Source organism: Pezoporus occidentalis, unplaced genomic scaffold (genome assembly GCF_034315485.1).
Source record: "Pezoporus occidentalis ecotype Australia unplaced genomic scaffold, CSIRO_AGI_Poc_V1 ctg106, whole genome shotgun sequence".
Lineage (NCBI taxonomy): Eukaryota > Metazoa > Chordata > Aves > Psittaciformes > Psittacidae > Pezoporus > Pezoporus occidentalis.
The window spans coordinates 1,072,947-1,098,279 of NW_026912843.1; the positions used below are offsets into that span (position 1 = coordinate 1,072,947).

Consider the following 25,333-nt stretch of genomic DNA (forward strand, 5'->3'; position numbering starts at 1 on the left):
AATCACTTGCCTGCCCAAGGCCCACACTGTAGTTATTCAGCACAATCTTATGTTTGTCAAATTTAGACCCAAGCATTTAAATTAATATTATGAGAGTGCTCCTTAGAGTATTTTTTTTTCCTAGTTTAAAAAGAGGAGTTGCAAACAATACATAAGTGTTTCATTTATGTATGGATACCTCCTGTGTTTTGGTTTATATCAAGGCTTCAGTTTTCCCCTATGCAATATTTATACCATAGAACCACAGAATGGTTTGGGCTGGAGGGGATCTTAAAGCTCATCCAGTTCCAACCCCTGCCACAGGCAGGGACACTTTCTGCTAGAGCAGCTTGCTCAAAGCCGCATCCAGCCTGGCCTTGAACCCTGTCACAGGCTCCTTTTAATTTCTGGTCATTATCCATTCTGTAAGGAGTTGAAGAGCTTTATAAACTGAGCGAGATGAATCATTTTATTCACTACTGAAAAGAAAACCATTTTTTGAAGTGTGACGTGATCCAGATTGTTTATAAATGAATGTGACTTCAGTTCTGAATACTGTCTGAGGCGGTGTCACTCATCTCATCTTGCCAAGCTGCTGCTTGCCCCTGCTCCTCCTGGCACAGGTTGATGAGCGCAGCCCAAGGATGTGGCTCCTGCAGCCTGCTGGAATCACAGCATGAGAGAATATCCCTCCTGGCCCTGCTGGATTGTCTGTCTGAATGAAAGCACCCAAGTGTTAATATTATATATTCCAGTTTGTTCTCTGGGGGGGAAGAGGAGGCGAGGAAGTGAAAGCAAATGATGTTTCAGATACTGTAAATTTAATGACATGAAGACGGAAAGTTTGTTTGCATAGTGCAGCAGATCCAGTGCTTGTTTTAAGATTATTAATTAATTTTATGAAGCATTCATTTTACAGCCTTGGTTTATATTCCCGTTTTGAAAACATACTAACTATATTTGCTGCCCTGCAGTCAGACTTTATAAAGTAGCTTCTCACTCTGTCGTTCACAGTTGGATTAACATGTTCTTTCCACGGTCCCCGTTGATCCCATAAACTCAGCGTAATTGCAATCATATAATAGGCAAAAAGATCAAAGTAATCCCACATGGGGGGGAAAGAGCATTCTGAGCCAAAACAAGCTGTTTGGCTTGTAAGCAATTGGAAGTCTTCTCTATAGCACATCTGCAACGTACTCTACATTCCAGAGCTCTCTAGCATGGCATGCTGCAGGCTTCGTGTGACTGTGATGCTGCAGGAATGCTGCAGCAGCGCTCTGCCAAGCTCTGCCAGACCAGATAGACTTGGAATTAAAAGATGGGGTTGTACCAGACAGATGACATCATCTGCATTGTGTTTCTTTCTCTCCTTTTCCAGAGCACCAGGTTACAAATAATGAAGTGCAACAGAGTGGGCTGGATTTTGAATTGGTGACCAAGGTGCTGTGCACTCAAAATAACAAACCATTCTGTGTGATCATGCCATCTTGTAACAGTTTTGTGTCATCAGGCTGCAATAAGGCTCACCTCCCATCAGGACCTTGTTGAAACATTGCTTTCCCACTGGAGTCTGGGAATGAAGAAAGCAACAGGAGAGGAAGTGGGTTTCCACTTTGTTAAAGCAGGCAGATAATGAAAGGGAAATGAGAGTTAAGGAGATTTGAGAGCTAGGGCACATATGAGTATTCACAAAAGATCTGTTATTCCAGCAGATGTTGAAATTATGTGGTCAGAAAATCAAAAGCTGTTTGGAAGAGGGTTATGGCATCCCAAGAGTCATGCAAGACCCTCCTAGCATGAAGCCTCTGCACAGTATCATGCGGATTCTTGTTTGTTCAGTTGTTTCTATATTGATGAAAGTTATAAATAGAAATCTGACACTTGTAGGAGTTTTCAGCTGAATTTGGATCAGACATGTAGTTTCAGAACTGTTTCCTGAGTCATTACATAGGTTTTGCAGTGAACTTGAGGCTCCCTCTATTATTTAGAAGGTTGTGTAATGTATGGGCATAGGGAATACTTCAGAAGTGGGGCAATGTGCTTGGAAACGTCTGTGCTTGCTGGGGCACCTTAAACTTCTTCATGTTCATTTTCTGCCCATTAGAAACAACAGTGGTTCAGTAGAACTAAACCATAAACCTGATCTGCCTGTTGTATTCCTAGAACATCTCTACCTTTAGTATCTAAACATTTTACTAGTTGTGCTTTTGTACCGAGGCTTGCAATTTTCTGGGTAATATATATTTTTGTTCTGTTTGATAAACATAATGGGAGAAGTGGCATGATGGATTTTAATAATAGTCATGGGGAAAACTGCATGTCAGATTTTAATACAAATGCACTTATCTTCTCTAAGCTGTTGAACTATAAAATATGAAATCTGATTATTGCAGTATCATTTATGTGTTTAATACTGGAAACCGTCTTCCTTTATTCATTTAGCTTCAGCTGGTGTCCTCAGAAGTGATTCTGGGTTTTAACTGTATGAAAAGCAATTTTTCCTGCATAAGAGGAGAGAAGAGAAGGTTTTCCATAACTTCTCGATGCCTCCTCCACAAACCAGAAATGTTGTGTACACACCACATGTATCTCCATGGAAGCAATGATGATATTAGTGAGGTCACTGGATAAAGCAAAATGTTAACGAATTAAGATTTTGATTGCTTTTCAAGTTTTCTGTCACTTATGTGCTATAGACGGAGCACTAGAGGAAATATGTTTGTACTAAGTTGTGCATGTAAGATGACATAACTGCACGTGGGAAATCTGTGTTATTTTTTCCTGCCAAGTATTATTTTCTGATAATGGGAATGAGCTCAAAAGGATCCATATTATGGATTTCAGCATTATTTCAGATAATGCATATTCCGTTTGTCTTTGCCAGCCATGCTTTGTGAAGATGTGGTTGATTAAACAAGAAAATACTGTAGGTGTAGGACTGAAATGTGACTGAGTTAGGTGACCTTCCAGTACTTTTTATTGTTGTGGGCGTCTGGCTCATTTGAAAATAGTCTCTGCACCTTCATCGTGCAGTCCAACTCAAGGGATTTCTGTGGACTTTCTTTAGTTACTTGTAGAAGTTGGGGGTGTGCTAACAACTGGGGGAGATTCTTCCAGTTCTGAAGGGTCTTTGTAACATTTGGCAGTCTCCCTTCCTGATACGACAAAGTCTTGGTTCCTTTTTCCACCCCAAACCTCTGTCTTTGCGAAGAGTGGTGAGACGTTTAGATCTTCACGTGGGCAGTCCGAATGCACATGTGTGTCTCCTGTCTGACCACCAGCTGGTTATGGGCTGTGTTTCTGTTGAATAAAAGGGTTACCTGGTATACCAGGTGAACAGTACTGTACCTTTATCACTTAACATCTTCAAGCTGTTGAAAAGACTGGCAGTAGGGTGTCCTGGCAGGTAGGTCTTGCTGTCACCCATGCATAAAAAAGCACTGTGAGGATGGTAATGACAGTGAGCCTATTTATGTTATGTGATGGGTAAGGGCTAGTTTGACAAAGATGTTCCTTGTTTCAAGAGATGATGTAATCTTATGTGTTTGGAGGTAAAGTAAAACACTTTTCATAGGCTGTGAAAGCTCAGAAATGCCCTGAGCAACCTGATCTTGTTGGCCCTGCTTGGAGTGAAGGACTGGACAAAATGATTTCCAGAGGTATCCTCCAGCTGAGATCTGTCTGTGATTCTGTGACCCTCTGTTAGAGCACCGAGTGTACCTTAAGTCTCATGTTTGATAATCTCTTCATTGTTTCTGAATTGTTTATCAGTTGAATAGCTTGTGTAGCTCAACTGGTGCTCTTTTTTTCATGAGTAACTGTGACAGGTTTGATTCTCTGTGACCCCAAAGCTAATGCACAGGTTAGACAGCAGTTCTGCATCACCTGTGAATTAAAAAGATGTAGTGGACCGTGGCAAGCTGTTCATTACAGCAAAACAAAGTCTGTGTGGTTGAGAGGGCATAGTCTCAAATGGTGATAATTATTCTGAGAGATCCATTTAGGTGCCTGATCCAAGTTTGCTGTACAAGGCTGTGAAACCTATGAAATAAATATGCATTTGCATCTACACTGTGATTTTTCTGCAGGACTTAGAAATGTAATAAATACAGACTTACGCATATCTTTATTTTTAATGTGAACTCTGGGCACATCAAAGGAGGAGGATGATACAAGGATTTGAATGTATAATTCATATACTGTGTTTTCATTTTCATTTCAGTCAAAGGGTTTCTATCAGATCTAGTCATTACTGTGACAGTATTTACGTTACCGTGGCTTCATTCAAACACTCCTGTTGAATAGTCACCTTTTGGCAGTAGCAAAATGAAGTTCAAAATCCTACACAAAACAGGATAACGGCAGTCATGGGGCCTGCTTGGTGGGGGGTGGTTGTTTTCACACTTGTTTGTTTTCAGTTTTTAAGAGCTTGAGGAAAAGACTTAATAGTAGAAACTCTCCTCTTTAGGTATGTGTCAGCCAGCAGCTCCACTGCTGTGCCCTGAAAAGTGGCCTTTTCAGTTCCAACCCTTTTGTGAGGGGGAGAGAAATTGCTTTTGTATTTGCTTGCTTCTCTGCTTTGTTTTTTTCCCCTCATAAAACAAGAAACAATGGAAGGAAATGTGTTGGAGGCATTCTTATACCAAAAAAAAACCCCTAGTATGCATTTTCTTTGTTTCTTTTATTGTATTGTTTCATTAACTTAGTCATGAAAAAAAAATAAATAAATCCTTTTTGAATGTTTTCATATAATATTCTGACAAATAGCTAGGAAAATGCTGTAAAACCAGAATGGCCTAATGACTTTCCAGTGCTACTATTTGTAGATTTGTTTGGAACTTCTTACTAGAGCATATTAAAAAGGCTTTCTCACTACTAAGTGTATAATGTAAACAAACATTTTCTGTATTCTTTACTTGGGTGGGATTTTTTTCTGGTTTTGTTCTTAAGTATATCTTTTGAAGTATTTGGAATAGAAAATGCTCTGGTTTCAGGTGTGTGAGCCAGCTAAGCTGACTTCGCGTGTTGACCAACTGGCGCAGTAATAGGTCAACTGTGGGTAGGACAAACAAAGTGTAAAACCCATCTTGGAAGAAGCCATCTTCAGAAAAGACTGTGATCCCTCTGTCCTGAACTCCTGGAACACTAGGTGCTGTAAAGAGGATACAAGAATTGAGTAAAGGGACAGAAAATCAAATTCAGGACACCTACAGCTTGATAAAATGGAGGACATCAGAGGAAGGAGGAAGAGATGTCCTGAAAGATCCTGGCAAGATTCTTAACCATACTGTGGTTGGCAAGATCAAAATCAGCAGCGTGATTTTGAGAGGGGGTGATGCTTGCATTTTGTATGAAAAGTGGGGCCATTCACGAGAAGTATTATATATTTATTCAAGAGAATGGCATACAAGAACTCTAAGAATAGCGCTTGCTGTTGGTTGAGATCAAAATGAGAATGCATCATGACCATAACCCTTTAGGCTGTGGTTGTGGGCTGAAAATACAGTTTTGGAAAGACTATAAAGAGAAAACAATCATTAGTAAAGGACACCATCACTGGGAAAAAAGGACAGAGTTGATGGATTTTATTGTAAGATAGTAAACCATTCAGACCAGAAAGGCTGTGAAGGCAAGGACAGAAAAAATGAACTTGTTGACGATCCTAGGGATGCCAGGAATTCATCAGCCATGCCAACTAGCTAGGGGAAGGCTATTGTGTACAGGGATCTGGAAGAATTACCCACAGTTTTCTCTACCTGCAGCTTAAAGCAGCTTGAAGAAAGAAATGCAGGTCTTGTAATCCTTGGCTTTAATTATTTATTTTTTTAAGGTTAATTTCTATCTGTGTGTGTTAAGTTTGTAACTTCTGTGTCAGGTAAGAGGTATCTGATAGTTAAGTCTTTAGATTATGTCCAAAACTGACTTTAGCTAAAGTTTAATTGCATACAGTGAGCAGCTGCTTTTGAAAGGAATTGCTGGGGGGGAACCACTGCAGACACTGTATGATAAGCTCTTGCCACTGGGAGCAAGAGTGGATCCTTGTTGAAGTGCATCACCCTGGTTTCTTAGAGAGCAAAGAAAATACTTCACCGCAGAGTGCACTGTGCAGGCTCTGACATGCAGCTCGATACAAATTATGAACAGTGTGCTCTTGGTGGTGTGGAATAGTGTTCTGTTGGTTGTTCATTTATGGCTTTTTTTTTTTCCTGTGGGAAAGGGGGATGGGGAAAGAATTGTTGCATATGCAAAATGCTTGAAGTGTTTTGGTTTCGGGAAGATGAAGGGTAGTGCTTGCTGTGCATCAAGTACCCAAGATGAAAGGAAGGTGCTGAACTTTGTAATTATCCCTCAGTCTATACCATGAAGACTGAAAACGTTGTGTGTTAGAACTTGCAGGGATTTAATGAATTTCAAGTTGCAGTTTCTTTTCTGTTTCCATTCCTGGAAGGTACAGCCAGTGGACCGAGAAGAATACTGAAATACAGAAGTCTGAAGTCGCACAAGGTGTATTAATGCAGCCTCCTATGTCCAGTTCATTTCTAGTACAAGTATATTTAGGCATACACGTTTTGTATTTGGGTTGCCAAAAGTTCTGATGTATTGTCTCAGGGGTAGAGCATAGTTTAAGCTAATGTTTAAGCTAATGTTTAAGCTAATAACCATCAAAAAGCTTACATTTTATAGCTATAACATAATTTGGTCACTTTAAACATATGCTTGAATGTATTCTTTTTTCCTCTTGTTTAGATTTCTAAAGTGTACGTTTCTAAATCAGACTAAGATGTGATATTTCCTAATAATAACTACATAATAATGTGGCTGCCCCATCCCTGGCAGTGTTCAAGGCCAGGTTGGACACAGGGGCTTGGAGCAAGCTGCTCTAGTGCAAGGGGTCCCTGCCCATGGCAGGGGCCTGGAACTGGATGAGCTTTAAGGTCCCTTCCAACACAAACCAGTCTGGGATCCTGTGATAAGCCTGAATTGATCAGGAAGCCGTGTATGCTCTTGGGATACTCAGCTGTGCCATTTCATGTATGTAATGTCTCACTTTCAGCCCTTTCCTCTGCCTGTGGAATTTTACTCTTCGCTTACTCTTCACCATATTTGGAGCATTTATAACATAGTGAATACTGTGGTTTGCAAAACAAAACTGTTCCAGGTTTTTCTAAGCAGAGTGTTTTGGTACCCATGTATGTAAATTTATCTCAGTTTTGTGTAGAAAATAGTATGTGTGGGGGTTGTTTGTTTGTTTGTTTTGTCTCTCTTAATGACGTTGCCCTTTTTGAGGCAAACCTTGTTAGATCTAGCTGGCAAGAAACTTCTAAGAACCCCCTAAGGATATATTGGATACATTGCAAGTTTATTTAGAAGATAAAACAGTAGTTATCTGTTTGAATTACGTATGTTAGTTCTAAGATGCAAAGCCACTACCAGCTTCAGGAGGTGAACATGATTTTGGAACCCTTCCCATGGAAGTTAAATGTCAGGTACCAGGTCTTACTGTTGTATGAAGGAAATGCAAAACTCCCTGTTCAGTAGGGTTGCTTGAATGTGCAGTGTGGAACTGTGCAAAATCAGTCAGTGGGAACTTGTGAGCGGTTAACACACAGGGCTTTTCTCCCTATTCTTCCTATTGTGTAAGAAAATAATAGTTGTACTTTCAAGAAAACAAGTGTGGGAATTCTTCTCTTATGCTGAGTAGACATAATTTGTATCTGGATTTTAAGAACCTCTGCAAAGAAGCATGTATTTGCAGATAAACTGTCAAGGTTTGTCCAGGCCAGGTTGGTTTTTACAGCTGGTTTATCTTCCTGGTTTATGACTGCTCTTGTCATTGCCTGAGCTGCATTTAGGTTTGTCCTACCCAGGTGTGCGACCGAACAGGAGAGAAGTGAAAGCAAATTCCCAATTCCCAGCTTGGCTTGGTTACCAGATTCTTGTTGTGGCATCATTTTAGGTATTGGCCTTCATGGCTTTCAGTATTTCATGATTTCTCCTCTTCGGAGTTTCACTGCTTTGAATATCCAAAATTTGGGTACTCATAGTCTGTGTAGTTGGAATGTTTTTCCATGAAGATGTGTATTCCTCTGAAGTAAGAGTATGATGTATCATGGTTTAGCAGTTGGTACTGACATTTAACGCAGCTTCTTTTACACAGTATCACAAAGCTTGTTTTCTTTAACATGTACTTCTTAGCTTTTGCATTGACTTGCTCCTGTTGTTTCATGTTCTCCTCTCCACTCTACATTTATTAAAGTACTACTGCCTTGTTCTTTATAAACCTTAGTAAGATTTGACACACAATGCTGTGCCCCATCCCTGGCAGTGTTCAAGGCCAGGTTGGACGGGGCTTGGATCAACCTGCTCTAGTGGAAGATGTGCCTGCCCATGGCAGGGGGTTGGAACTGGATCAGCTTTAAGGTCCCTTCCAACCCAAACCATTCTAGGATTCTGTGGGTGTGACTGATCATTAGATGAAGTGTAAGCTGTGTTATAAAACTGTCTGTTCTTCTGGAAATAAGATAATAGCGTTTAAAACATTTACAAGTAACTCTCCTCAATGCAGGATGTTTGCATAGTGGTTTAATAGATGGGAACCTCAGTTTCAGTTTTGTTGCGTGTATCTTTATGTTGAAAGCCTCCTAAAAAAGACCTAAGCTTTAGATAGGAGAGAATATAATAGTCATTCTCTGTCTTCACTTTCATCCCTTGCTAACAATGCTGTAATTCCTGAATGACCTTGTAGGTGCTGCTGCTAGTGTGTAATGGGCACAGGCTGGGAATCTCCACAATCCCTGGGGCCCTCCATGGCTGCCTGTCATAGAACCATAGAATACTTAGGGTTGGAAAGGACCTGAAGATCATCCAGTTCCAACCCCCCTGCCATGGGCAGGGACACCTCACACTAAACCATCTCACCCAAGGCTCTGTCCAACCTGGCCTTGAACACTGCCAGGGATGGAGCATTCACAACCTCCCTGGGCAACCCATTCCAGTGCCTCACCACCCTCACAGGAAAGAACTTCTTCCTTATATCCAATCTAAACTTCCCCTGTTTAAGTTTGAACCCATCACCCCTTGTCCTGTCACTACAGTCTCTAAAGAGTCCCTCCCCAGCATCCCTGTAGCCCCCTTCAGATACTGGAAGGCTGCTATGAGGTCTCCACGCAGCCTTCTCTTCTCCAGGCTAACAGCTCCAACATTCTCAGCCTGTCCTGGCTGTCAAGGCCACATGCAGGGAGCTGCTTTCTTCCCCTTAGGTTCAACAACCAGAAATGGCAGTGCCGTGGGAGCTGCAGTTTGTGTTGTGTGGGGTGTTAGGGTGATGCAAGCACTGCCCCTTAAAAGTGAAAGGCAAAAGGGCTCTCTGAGTACTACGGGAATTCTGGAGCAGCCAGCCTGGAAGCAGAGGAGCTGGGTGCGCTCCTGGTGTGTCTGTTCAGTGGATAAAGGAGGCACTTTCAGGGCTGCTGGTTGGCTTTTTTCATTTTTGCCTTTGAATCACCTCGTGGTGTATTTTTACAGGTATTTCTTGTGCTGCTTTGCCAGAGGTGTGTTTGTAAGCGCTACAAACTATGGGCTTCGCTTTCAACAGTGGGAGTGGGCTGGACAAAGAGGGGTTATTGGCCTCAACTTCTGATTTCTTGCTTTCTGCCAGCTTGAATCATACCATAAGCTCTATTTAAAGATTTTGGGGTTTGTATTTATTTTCCACATCCTTGACCCGCACTGGTGAGCTGGACTTGTTTGCCTTGGCAAGCTCCAAGCTGCTCATCTAGGGCAGGATGAAAACTTTTTTTTCCCCTTTTGTAAACAAACTGTTCCTTCAGTATTTTCCATGAGGATTTACACCATTTTGCAACGCTTCTAGGAACTGAGAAAACGTAACCATTCTGAGTTTTCCTCTTGCACAGTGTGTAGGACTGCACAGACATGTTTTACTTGAGATGTTCTCCCAGGTTGGATCTGAGGAGCTTTTTCCCGGAATGTTTTCAAATTCCAGAAATACACGTTGTCTGAAGGGGTTTATTAAAGCTATAGGTCAATAGTCCTTGTTGCCTGTCTAGAAGTGGGGTTGTTTGTGCTTATTTGTCTAACCAGTGCAAGTGTGAACGCTGCTGCAGTGTACGAGACGTGTAAAGTACTGCTTTGTGCCCAGAAGCATTTACAGTTGAAATAACCATTCACATTCTGTATTTCTTTGGATATGTTTTAGTGGTCAGGATGTGAAAAGAGAGGATAACTTAGTAGGCCATTCAATGCCAACACACAAATTATGCTCTGGAATAAATGAACTCAATGTCGTTCCCCACAGGGAAAAAGGACCGATGCCATCCCTGGCACTTCAGGAACAAACGCTGAAGTGTATGTTAAAAGATACCCCCAAATGAACGGTGTGTAGGTTGTTCACAAAAAAACACTGAATTTTATCTACAGCTCCACTGGTGCTAGTCAATAGTCCATGAAACGTTATTCATGCTTCCTTTGAAATAGTAATACTAATTTTCTAAAAGGGTATTTATAGCTTATTTAAACTCCAGAAATGAAAATGACAGTTCCTTTTTTGTTGCAGATCTGGGATATGAGCGATGATGAAACAGTCTGAGAATCAGCTGAATAAAATGGAAGATGACCTGCTTTGGACTGGAGCCTGCCTTTTATCTGTTACTTGACAAGCTAATGATTGCTTAACCATTCTGATGGCTACAGATAACAAACATCCACATTTTGACATTAATTCCTTCACCTTCAAAGCAGTCTGTTATGGATCTAAGTCTCCCCAGTTTTATTATGTAAATAACTAAAGCAATGTGGTTATGTTTAAACCTCATTGTCTTTTTTTTGTCTTTTTTTTTTCTTTTTAGCTTCTAAATACGGCTTACATATAAAATATGCTGCTTAAGCAAACTTTGGTGTTCTGCTTGTCCCAGTTTTCAGTTTTTGCTTCTCAATGGACATGTCCACGCAGCATGTCTAAATGTCTTTTCATCTTTCCCAGATTTGTGCCCTTTTAGTTGGAATTTATTGTTAAGAGATTAAGAATATTCTGCTATTTGGAGTTAAACTGCATCTTTAAGGACAGGAGGAGTAGGTGAGAGCCTCCACCTAAGACCTATACGACATTGCTTGCTGTTTCAAAGTACATATTTACAGTGCAATTGATTGTTCTTACCTTTGTCAATGGAGGTGTTATTCTCTGTAGAGATCTCACAATTTCATGCTATGGAGGTGTTATTCTCTGTAGAGATCTAACAATTTCATGCTATGGAAACAATGTGGTTTGACTTATTTTCAGACAGGAAAGACCAAAATGCATTGGTACCGTGATCAGGCTCCCCTAAAGTTTAGAGAGGAGGCTCAGTTACATAGCAAAAATTGCTTTGGGGGACAGATCATTGATTCAGTCAAAATTCATAGAGAAATGTTTAACTGAAATAAGAAATTGGTTCTTTGACTTTGCTGTTCTTGGATGCCACCGTTCAGCGCTTCACAGGTGTTCCAGTAGAGCAATTCTGATGTCCTTTTTGATTGGATTTGAAGTTTTTCAGTTTTTGCAGCAGCAGGAATGGCTTCAGGGGTTATGGCTGAGCACAAACTGTACTTTGAGAATCCTTGTGTTGAAAAGGTAACTTGAGAAAAAAGGATGTGTGAAATACCCAAATGCATTATTACAAAATTGAAAGTGAATCTCTTGGGTTTTGTCTTGGAGTATGTTTTAAAGAGTATTTGAAATCCCTTTTATAGCTTTCTGTTGTGGGCTTTCTGGGCTAACTCACTCAGAAAAAATGCAAACTACTGTATCTGCCAAGCAGTCTTTATTTCCTGTATATGTTATGAAAATTAGTTGGTCAGTCCAATTATTTGCAGTACCTTCCTTAACATAAGCTCTGAATATTTGGTGGAGATAATGTCACAGCTTCTCTCTTTTGCCGCATCAGAAGAAGTCCTGTCAGGTCATGTTTGCCTGAAACAAGGATATCTGCAACTCCCATGTTCCAGTCATGAAAGAAGATTTATTGAAACATGCTGAGGTTTGCATCAAGTATCTAAAATAGCTATTATTTATATTTATTTTAACTATCATATTCATTGTGTTTATGTGATTTCTGAAGAAGCCTTAAGGGAATGTCATGTTTAACTAACTTCATTGTAATATAAAAATAGATATTAATGAAATATATTTTTTGAAAGATTAATAATCAAAGGAAACTGTTCATTTGGTGGTCAGGCAGTGGACAGTAAGATTGATGACGTGCTATGACCATTTGAAAGCAGTTTGTTAATGTACATAATTAGTTATGAGCTCAAATGACTTCCATTTTGTTGGCCATGCCATAGTCCAGCAGGAATCATGAATCAGTACTGGGTAGCTGAAAGGGAATGATGTGTATTTTTATCTCTTGGAGTTGCTGGCCATAACATGTGAAAATGTCTTTGCAGTTTCTGGTTATCTAAAAGTTAAAATCGAGACATCTTTTTGAAAACTGATGAACAATAATTTCTTAAGCAGCCGAAACTGTGCTTGTCAGGTTGAAGTCACCCTGTAGCTTTACGTTGAAAGTATCCAACTGCACAAGGATACAAGATTGAAAGGTTCGAAACTCAGGGTTAATGTAATGTTTCCTTACCTCTGTAATTTCAGTAACACAACTCTCTCAGGCTGAGCAGTTTCCTGTACATATGCTTCCCAGATGTCTCTGATGCTCAGAAACACTTCAGTTGGACTTGGAATAACTTCCGTTGTCTAACTATAATGTTGTTTTCTTTCTCCTTGCAGACCAGAACTGTTCTTTCTTTGCTTTTAAGCAATTTCTAGGCATTTACTGAGCGAGAGATCATGAGAGTCCATTGAAATGAATGAATGCACGTTCAGATACTATTAATGGATAAAAATATTTATTTACTGGCTTGTGTGCACTAAGGCAGGATATCAGCACAGTCCGCAGTTCCAGTTATTGCTGTTCAATGGGAGAAGCTAATCTTTACTTCTCTTCATGAAAGAAGCAGGACTTAAATTTGATTTGTGCTGCCATGCCCTCCTAGGCATCAGTGAAGAGCCCAAGCTCTAACTTCCATTGTAGAACCCAAATAAACCTAATGTGTTGGGAAGAGGGAAGTGAACAGCCTCAGAGGAACCTACTCATCTTCCTCAGCTATCCAACACAAGTGCAATGGCCCTGTATGGCTGTGTGGTTGGGACTGTAGCTCACAGAAGGCAGCTCTAACACCTGCATGTCACATCTGAGGGCATTTAATAATCTTGGAAGATCACAGATCTTAACAGAGAGCTGTTGACATCATTTTTGTGCTCAGTGTTACAGAAACTCATGGAATGATAGCCTCTGCTCTGCTTTCACACTTCTACTAACTAGAATATTTCTTCATGTCATCCCTCCCTTCACTGTGTCTGCTGGCTGGGGACCAGAATTTGTTATGGAATAGCACTGCCGTCAGGAGAGTGAAGAACCTGAGATTTTGTGTGAGCGTTTTCTTATTTAAAGCCCTCACTTGCTCTCATCCATGCTTTCACAGTCTGCTGTGAAGTCTTCTTCCCTAGTGTCATGGACTGTCGGTAGGGATTAAATTTCACTTAGGGCATGCCCTTTCTGTTGTGTAAACTGGCATGGTGCCATTAAAGGCGGCAGAATCGTAGCCAGTAGGTGATTTAGCCCACATGAGACTATTGCGTGGAGCATGGGGCTAGTTTGAGTCTTAAGCCTTCAATGCTGGGCTTTATAAGGGAGAAAGGGCACAAATTTGAAAATCACACTTACATCCATGAAATTGCACTTGGATGGCCGCGACAGGTTGGTTGAGAAAATCACTGAGGAATGGAACCATAGGATCTATATTCCAAGGAAGCTGATAAGTCCCAAGATCTAAAGGGAGATGGTGCTTCAGCAGAAGTCAATGGCACAATAGTTAGTTTGGCACATCGAAGGAAACTGTAGTGATTGCTCCAGCCCTTAAAATCATTAAGCTTGAGCCTGGAAAAATACTTTTCCTTTCCCTGTGTTCTGTATGGCTTTGGTATCGTGTCCTGTGACATAAGCTAAAATTTCTTTTTTGTCATCTTTGCTATTCTTACTTCACTTCCCATCTAATGTTCTTTCTAATTCTGTTTCTTTGTATAAGATTTGGCTTCTCACCTTAAATATGTGCAAGAGAAGTATTATCAAAATTGAGTATTTTTTTATACATAAGCGTTTTCTTTTAGTTTCTCACCTGTGCTCCCATAGAAAAGTCTTACGAAATGGGTTTTATGTATTTCTGAACTTTACGTTGTGCATGTAGAATAATCATATCATAGCACTTGTTTCTCCCTCTTACTGAACAAATTCCTTCTAAATGCATGTTAACTAGTCTAATTGGAATTGCTAATAGAATCATTTAGGTAGGAAAAGATCCTTAGGATTAACCCAGCACTGCCGAGTCCACCAGTAGCTGCTTCATCATTGCATACTGTGGGACAGTGTTGGGCCATGAAGAGCTCACCCAGCTCCCAACTTTCCTTTGAGTTTTCTTCCTCTTTTTCCAGCCAAATCATAAAACCAGTGAGATTGCTGAGGTGTGACTGAGAATAGACTTTGGTATGTAGGATTCTCATTAATGCCAGTAATGTGTGAAAAGATCACTGAGTTTCTGTTGCCAGCTTTCCTGCTGCTGATCAACAACAACTCTGCCTTACCAGAATCATTAAGAGCCATGACAGAAGCCAGGAGGATGTATTTATATACTTTCTTTTCAGAGTAAAATCATATCTTTAGAGTTCAAGGAGAATTTTGACTCTCCGTTCTTATGGGAATAGGAAGGATAGCTAACATTCCTGTAAAAAATGAGTATGTTGCAAGCTAACACACAGCCAGCCTTCCCTGTCACTGTGCCAACCATGAGAGGCCAGCAGTGCAAATAGCCATTCCTGTGCTGCAGACCCCATGGATCTGGGGTTGGCTGTGCTGGGACTTTGCATTAAGAGTACACAAAAGCTGAAGAGAGCATGGGCAGCTAGATGGGCATTTTTCCTTGCTACTTTTCCCAATTTTTTTAATACTAATGTAATATTTTCCTTAGAAGCAAATGAGCATTTATACTCCAAAGAGAGCCTTTAAAGAAGTATTTGTAATATGATAAACTGTAGCAGACTTCCTAAGAAACACAGTGTGGATGATGTCCCGAGCCTCTTAGCATTTTTTTTTCCTGAATCTTTTGACATGGTTTTATTAATTCCTTTTCTTGTTTTTCTTTTTTTCTTTTTTCAATTTTCAGTGCAGATGTTGTACTCATGCACATCCTGCCAAAATGGAGCTTTCCATCATGAGAATCTTGTGCACCTTCTGTCTTTTAGAGCACCTGGACTCACTGTTTTTAAAGACAGAAATAACCACATTAGAAGGACTTAGGACTGTCACAGCAGTGTAAATTCCTAACTTACAAACCCCTACCTACCTGTCCCATGTCAGCTCCAGCTCTCTTTCCCTTTTGCAGCTGCCTGGACCTTCTCCAGAAACCTAACAGTGGTTAAAAATACTGTGGCCACACACAGGTTATACACACACACACACACACATATATATATATATATATATATGGGTTGCAGTTAGTATACCCTCTCTATTACCACCTCAGCTATCCAGTGTAATTATTTCTAAATCAGTTAATCATGTCTGTGCAACACTTGACAGGTTTTGCAGTAAAACCCCCTAACAATTTGTTGATAGTGTTTTCTCATTTTGTTGATACCCTTCTGTTCCCTCCTGCTGATAACAGTGGCTCTTCTTAGTGAGCAGTGATTGACAGGACAGAGCAAAGGACTCCGTGCTTTATATTTAATTCCCCAACCAAAAAATGTCTGGAAACTGGATCTATGGTTTTCATTCTCAGTTATCCTGGGTCAAAGAAACTGGTCTGCGCTCTGGCCCATTGTTCTGTTGATGTATTCTTGGCTATTGTTGTTGCATAAAGTTAACCAGAATAGGCTATGGCTTGTGCCAGGTTGTAGCCACTTTTCTCATAAGTACAGTAGCTGAGACTCAGCGACTCCTGTTCTTCCACCAGCCAGTCCACTGGGGTTTCATCCAGGTTGTAGTGAAGTCTTTGGAGTGAGTCACTTGAGGATTATATTAACCTGGCCAAGGAAACTGGCACTGCGGGAGGGAAACTGAACCTACTCCCAAAAGAATTAATAGCGTTAAGCTCGAGTAGCAATGATGTTAAGCACCTTAAGGTATTCTGTATCTTAGGGCAGCAGTATTTTCACCTAATTTCCCAGTACAGGTGATCTCACCCAGGATAAGGATGCAGGTGAGTACTCCAGCCGCATGTAATTTCAAGTTCCAGCTGTTGCCCTCAATACCTGACAACATTATCTGCCTGTTGCAACTTCACCGTAGCATTTTTTCCTAATCTGGTGGCATTATTTAGGACAGTCTGAAGAGATCCTCAGAACCCCTCAGCTGTTTGTTGGAACTTTGCAAATGAAATAGCATGGTTTCATTCTGTTTAATCAGGCCAGGGCTCCCTTGCCATTGTAGCTCCTTGCCAATGCTGCCTTGGACCTGGGGATAAAAAGGGACAATCGGGAGTCCTAAAAACAAGTGTGTTATGTTTCCTGACTGGCGTGGAGTACACACTGTCTTTCCATCTGCTGTAGCTGTCTAAATGCCTGTTTCCTCTCGATCTTTGAATAGATGTTTATATAGGACATTGACATAAAGTACAATGGACTTTGCCTCTGGAACTGAAGGTCATACGCACATGTGCATTTCATTGAAAATGCTGAAAAATTCAAATTCCTTCTTAACAACATGTTTTAGTGAGCTAACAGGAAAAGACAGCAGCATGCACAGTGTTGTACCGCTGCAAATCAAAAGCACGGGCTTTTTAACATCGCTCTTTGTAACTTCTCTCCTTTCCCATACAGTCACTTTCTGTTCTTACATTCTTTGGCTGTGGATGGCTGCTTCAGTAGTTCTTGAGTATCCAAAAATTTAGGCTTGTGTGTAACTTCAGCTTGCTTTTTTGGCACCAGGACATTTGATTTTTGCAAGATCTCAGCAGAGTGATTCATTGTTTGATTTGCTAGTGAACCACTACTGTGCACTGCGTAACTCACAAAGGAGAGGCATTGGTCTGGTTTCCTTCACACGGAGGAGGTCAGTAGTCTTTCCCTCAATTTCCCTTCTGGTCTCATGTGTGCCCCCTCCACAGAACTTGCTGTGGATGCCTCCTGCAAGGCAGCACTGCAGGAGCTGCTGCCCTGGAAATGCAAGCTGGCATCTCATTTCTGCAGTGGTTTTACAACCGAAATCAAAACCAGTATGCACGAAGGAGCACTGCTCGGATTGTTCCACGTCCTGTCAGTGGCCTGGGAAGACAGGCCAGGGCTGTGGAGGTTCCAGGCCTGCTCCACTCCACAGAGAGCCTTTGAGCTCCAGTTTTTGGCAGCTAGTGAATTGGTGTCCCTTCCCTCTGTGTTTTTCTCTCCCTGTGAATATCTCCTTCCCACCGCGGTGCTCAGTGCCTCCCTGTAAAGGAGAGTTGCTGATGGACGTGCGCATTAATTTATCTCCTTTCAGACTGGCGTAAGAGGCAGGGAGCTCTGTAATGTAGGTGTGATTTTGCTGGCAGGTTTTGCTTTGTCTGTGAGTGTTTCCATTTCATGCTTCCAGACTTTTTCCAGCCTTCCATACTTTTATACAGCGATGCCGTAGGTGTTCCCACTTCCTCAGGAACCTGTGACTCAGGCAGTGCAGAAATGAGATGACATCACCGGGTGTTCCAGTTGCCCTTTTCCTAAGCAGGGGCTGTTGGCTGTTCTTCTAGCACTTGCAGCTTTGTTTTTTCACGAGGGGGAAGTGAGGGGGTTTAATGACCTAAGGCAGCCTGGCCGTTGCGAGTAACCACACTGTGTGTGTTTTACCCCTTCAGATCACTGGAATCGCTGATGTTGACTTAAAGCAGGAGATCCACGTTTCTACACAAGCTATTTATGAATGAAAGATTTGTGATCAGGCCTTTGCAGAGGTTCTGTTGTTACAAAGCATTCTTAATTCGCTCCTGGTCTGGAGGAGGGACAGCATGGGGGAAGGAAAAGGTCTGAGCATAATTTTCCATTATTACTTTGGAAGTAATACAAAGAGAAGAAATGTGTTTTCCTGCTACTCGGCAGTTTTAATGGATCTCCCTCACTGCTCTCAGTAGAGTGTGTTTGCACCATAGCAGGTTCTTGGTTGACTTCAGTGTTTCCTTTCCTGCAGCTGATACTTGTCAATGATAATGCTGTATAAACACAGGGGTGAAAGAGGAGGAGCCAGACTGAAGTTGGCTCCTCTGCAGTGCCTCCAAAGGCAGCAGGAGCAGGGGTTGGGGCAGGGAGGCATGGGAGGGGGGGCAAGCAGTGGCTGCAGCTGCCTTTCTTCCATGGACAACCCCCAGTGATGTCACTGGAGGAGCTGGCTGTTAAACTGCTGCTAATTCCTGCTCAGGAATCCTTGCCATCAGCGGAATGTGACAAGTTGGGTGTCTGTCCAGGTCATTTATTCATAGTGTTCACAGATAGGCTATCAGAGTATTACAGTGAGGTAGTATTGTCATGGGCAGAGGAGTGCTGCCCTTTTGTTTGAATAGAGCAGTTTTGGATCTATAGAAATTAGTGTAGCAGAGATTTTAGGTACGTCTTTTGGTTGTGCTTGGATTGTAGGGTTCTCACGCAGCAGGCAGTGCCATTGGGGTTCTACTTGAAAGGAAAACTCAAGGTCCGTGTGTTCTGGGAGGTGGTGTCAGTAATGGTCTGTCTCCCAGTTAAGGTTCTTGTTCAGCTTCCTTTGGTTCCTTTCTTTTCTACATTACCTTTGTGCAGGGGTCATGCATGCTTCTGTTGGAAAAACTCAGACTGTGGCAGTGGCTGTTAGAGCCATAGCTGTGTGTTGTTACTGGTACTGAGTACCAGTATGCTTTGAGACGATTACTGGGTCACACAAACCTAAAGACAATTTTCCACTAATTGAACTAATTAACTAATTAAAAGCTTACTCTTGTATGTTGCTTGTGTGCAGTTAGAAGCGAGTGAGCTGTACCTGATCTGCCCCCGAGCCCTGCAGGCAGCAGCTGATGGTGCAGTACCTAGCTAAATCATGCTCACCCACTGCCTGACACTGTGTCACTGGTGCTCTCAGCAGTCCTGGGTAAGGCATTTCCATTACTTGCTAACTGCATTTCATTGGAGTTCACTAGTACTGACACTACAAACTTGACATAGGCTTCTTTGTTAACCACACTCTGGTTTGACAGGGAGAAACAGGGAGCAAGTCAGCTAGTGTGTGTGCAACGCTCCCCTTTTGCTGCAGGTACTCTCATTTCGTTTCCAGCACTTACAGTATCTGCCACTTAATTTAGCTTCCTGTTGTTAGTATGTGGAAATGTCATGAAGAGATTCTGGTAGATAATGTCAAAGATATGCAGTGCTTAAAAATCAGGTAGGAACAGCAAATAACAACATACCTGTTGGTCTGAGATACTGGAAAAGAATGTGGTTTAAATGTCACCTGAGTGTTGGGAGAGGGGCTGACATTCATGCCACAGGACATGCAGCAGAACATTGTTTCAGAGTATGACCAGATTACCTTTTAAAAATGCTGCTTATTTAGAGCAGCTTTGTCCTCTACGTAGTACTCATAGACATGGGAAGATGGATTGAGGCAGCACATACAGGCTGTACCACAGAGGTCCAGTGAGGCCAAAGAAAGTCACATCATCTCCACCTCCCATCCTCTGTCTAAGCATGCTTTGGTGGAGCCTCTTCTGCTGAGTAAGTGCATAGTACAGCAAGACCAACCTTGGCTGAGTCAGCTAGGCATTGACACAGGACACGTACAGAGATCATACAGGTATATCTCATCTCTAGCATTGTCTTTTAATACCTTTTAATCAGCTTGGACAGAAGTGAAATTCATTTGCCTTGATTTTTGGATGCTCTAAACCAGACTGATGATGTCTTAAACTGGGTTTTGGAATTCTAAAAGAAAAAAAGAATCTTGTCTTAAGCATGTATTTTAAAAACCTTATTTGTGTAGCAGAGGATTAAATAAATGTGTTAACTTTTAACTGCTTGCTGTTTCAGTTCTGCTCTTTCTTGCATGGATGTGCTGGATAATATGCTTACCAGGATAAAAGAGCTTTGTTATTCGCGTGGAAAAGAGACACAGAAAAGGAAGAAGTTAGTGGAGTGCACTTCTTAAAATGAGTCCCTGGTTTTGAGGCTTGTGTTGGTTGTTACCAGTCTGGCTGGGGCACACTTCACTGTTTGTCTCACAGCACGTGCATGCTGCTCCCTAAGGGACTCGGGTCCGCACTCAGCTTGGGTTGTTAGCACCACTGGAAATCAGGGTAGCAATATAGCAATCCACTCTGAGAGTGGCTAGAAACAATGTCAGTTGTGTTCTCCAAGGCCTGCGCTGCCATTTCACGTTTCTGTCCCCTAGAACTAAAGGCTTGGGTTCATTTGCAGGAGGAAGGTGTGCATTGACTTCAGTATTGGAACAGAAGAATGAAGAAGCAAGAAGCAAGTAAGAATTGGACTTGTTTGGGTTTTTTTTAATGTTCTTAATTACCAAGCATTTCTGATTAGATCTCACCCTAGAGTGGAATTGTTCTCCAGGGGAGAAAAAACCCTTTCCTTGTCCATTTCCTGAGTGAAGTGCAGAGAACTGGTCCCGAACCAAGTACCAGGTGTAAATAAGTTGCCAGGACCTGCAGTTTGTTGTCAGTGATGTTTGTGTGGTTTACTGGACTTTCACACTTCAGTCATTGGCTGTTTTCTCCAGTGAAACTTTCCACAAAAAGAAATACAAAACTTTAGTTATGAGAGAAGAGCAAGTGAACTGAGAGCCTGTGAAATCACTGCCCCAAATCGCTGTTGTAATGAAGCTCCAGCAATTCTTCTGTCCTACCTTGCTAGTATTTTCTGTTCTTCCTCTGTTTCCGTTCTAGATGGGAGAGGGTATGAAGGGGCAGAAGAAAAGCAGAAGTGCCAGAAGCAGAGGAACGTGGAAGAGAGCCAGGACACACAGCTGTCAAGAGATTGGCTTCCTATTGGAGGCTTTAGGAGCAGTGGATCAGGGGTGCCCCAGTTTGGGAGCTTTCCCCTCAGAGGTATTGTCACTGCTGTGGAATAACTTACATTCCTCCTAAGAGCTTCAGTGTGTTTCCATGCATATTGACAGGTCTTGGCCCTTCTGCTGGTCGGGGCCTGTCCATCTATGGGAAGTTCTCCTAAGGTTTAGCATCAGTTTTCTTCTGTGTTGGGGCTTCCTCTTGGGTTGCTCAAGCTATAGGGTTTCAGAGCTTATTAAGGGAGCAGAGGATAGCCAGACACTTTCTGCTTCTCCCTTTCTCTGTTGCAGAAATTGCTACTTCTCTTTTGTCACCCCACTTTTCTGGTGCTCTCAGGAAGGAGAGGAACATTCTTAATGTGCACCTGCAGAGGAGTTAGACCAATACACTTGCTTAAGCAGGCTTAAACACCATCCTGTGTGGAAGTTCTTGGAGTGTTTTGGTTTGAGGTTGTAGTGTAGCTGATTCCCACATCAGGGCTGCAGAGCTCAGCAATGGAGGCTTCCTGAGGAGAGGCTCTTTACTGTTCTCCAGTCTGACCAGTGGGGTGGATGAGAGTGTTCTCAGCTCTCAGAATGTTGTTGCTGGTCTCCCAACACTGGGGGTTTTGTTTTGTGTTCCTTCGGTTCCCAAGAATCTGGTTTATTTTTTCTTTAATTTCAAAATGAGTACATCTGTTTTGTGGCTGTGCAGCAAGACTTGGAAATGTGAAGCCACAGGCCTCAAGAACAGAATGATTCCCAACTGTAATTATTTATAATAACCTGATTTTAATTTGGCTTCTGAAAAATCCAAGTGGAATAGTTTCTCATGATTTCAGGGAGTTCTGTGAGTACAGAACAGGGTTGTGGTGAGGTACTGGTGCTACTGCCTTACCACCTTACCATTGCTCACCTAAGTTACAGGCAAAATACCTGCATGGCAGAGAAGGCTTCCTTGTCCCTGCAACGCTTTGATTCGTGTTATGCCTTGGTATCTGTGAGGGCAAGCAGCCAGCAAATCAGCTGAGATTTGTGCAAGTAATACAAAAGCAATGGTCTGGATCCTTTCTTTAGTACTACAGAGGCAGAAAAAACAGTTTTGAATGGCTGTGGAGTAGTGTAAAGAAGTCCCCAAGTCCAAGTGCTGTTGATTCTCCAGTAGCAAGAGCACACAGTTGGCAGCTATGATGCTTTATGTGTCAGTATACCAGCGTTAGATGTTACATTCTGGGCAGCAAATCAGATTGGATGCACTCACAGTTTTCTGTTGAGCTCTGGAGATCTGCATTCTGAGTATAGGTTTCATTGCTGTTAATGGCTCAAAGGAAGGACTCGCACTGTAGAAGTCAGTTCAAGGAAAGCTCTGCACAGCTGCAGCTTTGGGAGCCTTGGGCAGATGTCACTGGTGCAGTCTGGCAAGTTACTCTGGTTTTATGGCAGCCCCAAGGCACTTTGTGCCAGGTTACTGCAGCTTCAGCAGCCACAGTGGTGTGAAGGGGCTCTGGTGCTGTACCTCAGCTTGGTACATGTGGTGCAGGTGGAGGGAAGGGGCCAGCAGCAGACCCAGGGAGAGGAGGGCAGGGATTGGTGTGTGAGCTGGGTTGGCCGTGCTGATAAAATTAACACTTCCCTTAGGGGAAAATGTATCTGGGAGGATGCCCCAGGAGGACAGAGGGGAGGGAAGATGGGATCTGTCAGGGACAACTGTAAAAGGAACCGACTTTTCATATAAACAGGAGAAAATTTCCTCCTGCCTTCGTTAGCCTCTCTTTCCTTAATGATGTATTATTGGTAGGTCTGCTGCTATTGACTTCAATCCTCAGCCTTTGCCCAGGCCTTTTCACATTTCCTGTGAGAGCTGGCAGGACAGAACTGCACTCAGCTCAGCTGTAGCAAGGCAGAGCAGGAGATCCCACACTCCTCTGTCTGCATTTCCAAGCAGAAATGGTTGTATTTGTGGGATTAATCACTAAAGTGTCAGCGTTTGATTTAGTGCTGCTGATCTTGCATCATCCTGAAAGGTCACAGCTTGACTCACGTTACAGGCTACATTTGCAAACCTGGCAATAACAAAAGCATCATTTGTGTGTTGTGAGGAAATCTGCTCTTGCCATGAAAAGCTTTAAACCAAGAGCCCTGCATCCCCCCATGTTCTGTGGGTGCTGCTTTGCAGGACTTGTATTCTTCATTTCCCCACCTCAAAACTCAGCAGTTGAGCTGATGCCCTTCCATTGCATAGGCTGGGGAAGCTGAAGGCTAAGTTAGCGAACGCGTGAAATGACAGGAGCCGTTCAAAACACCTTTCACTAGAGGCTGCGCCAAGCCCCTGTGTCCAACCTGGCCTTGAGCACTGCCAGGGATGGGGCAGCCACAGCTTCTCTGGGCACCCTGTGCCAGCGCCTCAGCACCCTCACCGGGAAGAACAGTCATCATCAGTTTGGTATCGGTTCCCATTTATTTTTCCCAGTGCTTCCGTTGGCAGGGGTCAGGTTGGGGCAGGAGTTTTCTCCCTGGGGTTGTTTCTTGCCCGTTGGCCAGGTTGGACAGAGCCTTGGGTGCCATGGTTTAGTGTGAGGTGTCCCTGCCCGTGGCAGGGGGTTGGAACTGGATGATCGTAAGGTCCTTTCCAACCCAAACTGTTTTGTGATTCTATGGGATCATGTCCCTGTTGTAATTCCTTTTGAGAGCAGGTTGGTGGTGCTGTGAAGAGGTCGGGGCGAAGCGCGTGTTCTGCAGGCGGTGATGGCCATGGTGCTGCTGTGCATCGGGAGCGTCGGAGGTGAGACCTCAGCTCTCTGCTGCTCTGTTCCCTTGGGTTTGTTTTCACAACAGTGTGTTTGTGTCCCAGACCAGGAGGCTGCAGCAGCCACACAGTGCCGGTAACTGTGAATGTCGTGAGGAGATGTGTGAGGAGTGAAAGGAACATCAGGTTAAATAAAGGGACTTATAAACACAGTGGAGGTAAGGGAAAGGGACTTTGCTGCTGCTGTAAACCACACAGCAAATGCTGCCTTCCCTGTGGTACTGCTTGAAAACACGCCTGTGCTGCTCACGAAGCTAAGGCTGAGGATTTCTGTAGCCTTCACAGAAGCCCAAGAGCTTGTCACTTGGAAGGAAAAAAAGGGAAAAGGAAACAGGCAAAGGAAAGGCGAGGCCGTTGCTTTCATCTCTGTTAGTTCTTTCCGTTATTGTCATCCCCACTTCCCCCTCCAAAAAACCAACCAACCCAACCCAACGTTTCTGGGTGAAAGGCTGGGTTTAGGCTGAGAACTGAGTAAACAGTCTTGAGATAAGCAGCTTTTTGACTATTAAATGTAGCAGGCCCGGGGCTGACACAGCTTCATGTTGGCAGCTGCCTTTGTGATGGAGAGAAGACAGATGTTCTCCCTGGCACGTAAGAAAGCTGCTGCTCAGCAAGATGAAATGTGAAATCAGAGTGAACAGTGCAGCAGAGAGCAGTGAGTGGCCAGCCTGCAAGCTGGGACAGCCTGATGTGGATGTCATGAGGTGAGTTCTTCCTGGGAGTCAGCAACTGCTTTGTCATTATTTAGAAGCTATAGAGGAAGGAACTCTGCTTTTTCCAACTCTGTTAAAATCTTGGTGCATGGCACTGAGCATCCACTGAGACGAATCCCAGGCCAACAGGTGGAGATGCTTAAGTGATACAGCAGTTGGCAGCTATAAAACCCCTACAGCACACGGTGGTCTGATGGATTGGGTTCCTGTGATGGCTGGGTCACAAAGGAAAACATGAGAGTTTCCTATTTAATGTTCCTTGTGGATTCTGTTGTCAGGTGAGTTTGGGGGCTGCCTCCAGCATGACAGGGTCCACTTCTAGCACCGGAAGCAGGAGCCACATAGGAGGAGCTCATCCTGGGGAGAGCCTGGCGTTCTGCAGTCCCTCTGTGTCCTGTGGCAGAGTAAGTCCGTGTTCACTGGTGTGAATGCTCCAAGGAGAGGGAAAACCCTGTGGGTGAGGTAGATGGATGCCGAGGGTGTCAGCAAGGAGCCAAGGCTCTGCCTGTGGCAGGGGTCCCATGGGCCCGATGCAGAGGGCTGGGCCCTGCTCTACTCTCAGCACGTCCCTTCCCCTCCGCGTGGGTCTCTGTGAAGGCTCAGGTGTGACAGCAGAATTGAGCACAGTTCAGACCTGGTGCCAGCCTCCCCAGCTGGTCCAGGGTGGCCGTGGGCACACGCTGGGCACGTGCATCCCCCCGTCAGAGCTGCTTTAGGGAAGACTGAAGGCTTTTTTAACTGTAGTT

At 43.1% G+C, this 25,333-nt stretch overlaps 1 protein-coding gene across 2 annotated transcripts in view; it reads left to right on the top strand.

Moving 5' to 3' along the window:
* Window positions 1-10,887, top strand: part of ATG7 (autophagy related 7) — a 91,000-nt gene extending 80,113 nt beyond the window's left edge. For both annotated transcript variants that reach the window (XM_062620253.1, XM_062620245.1), the window contains exon 19: window positions 10,553-10,887. In XM_062620253.1, coding sequence (XP_062476237.1) covers window positions 10,553-10,585 — 33 coding nt within the window. In that variant the 3' untranslated portion in view covers window positions 10,586-10,887. The remainder of the gene's footprint in view (window positions 1-10,552) is intronic.
* The last annotated feature ends 14,446 nt before the right edge of the window (window positions 10,888-25,333 follow it).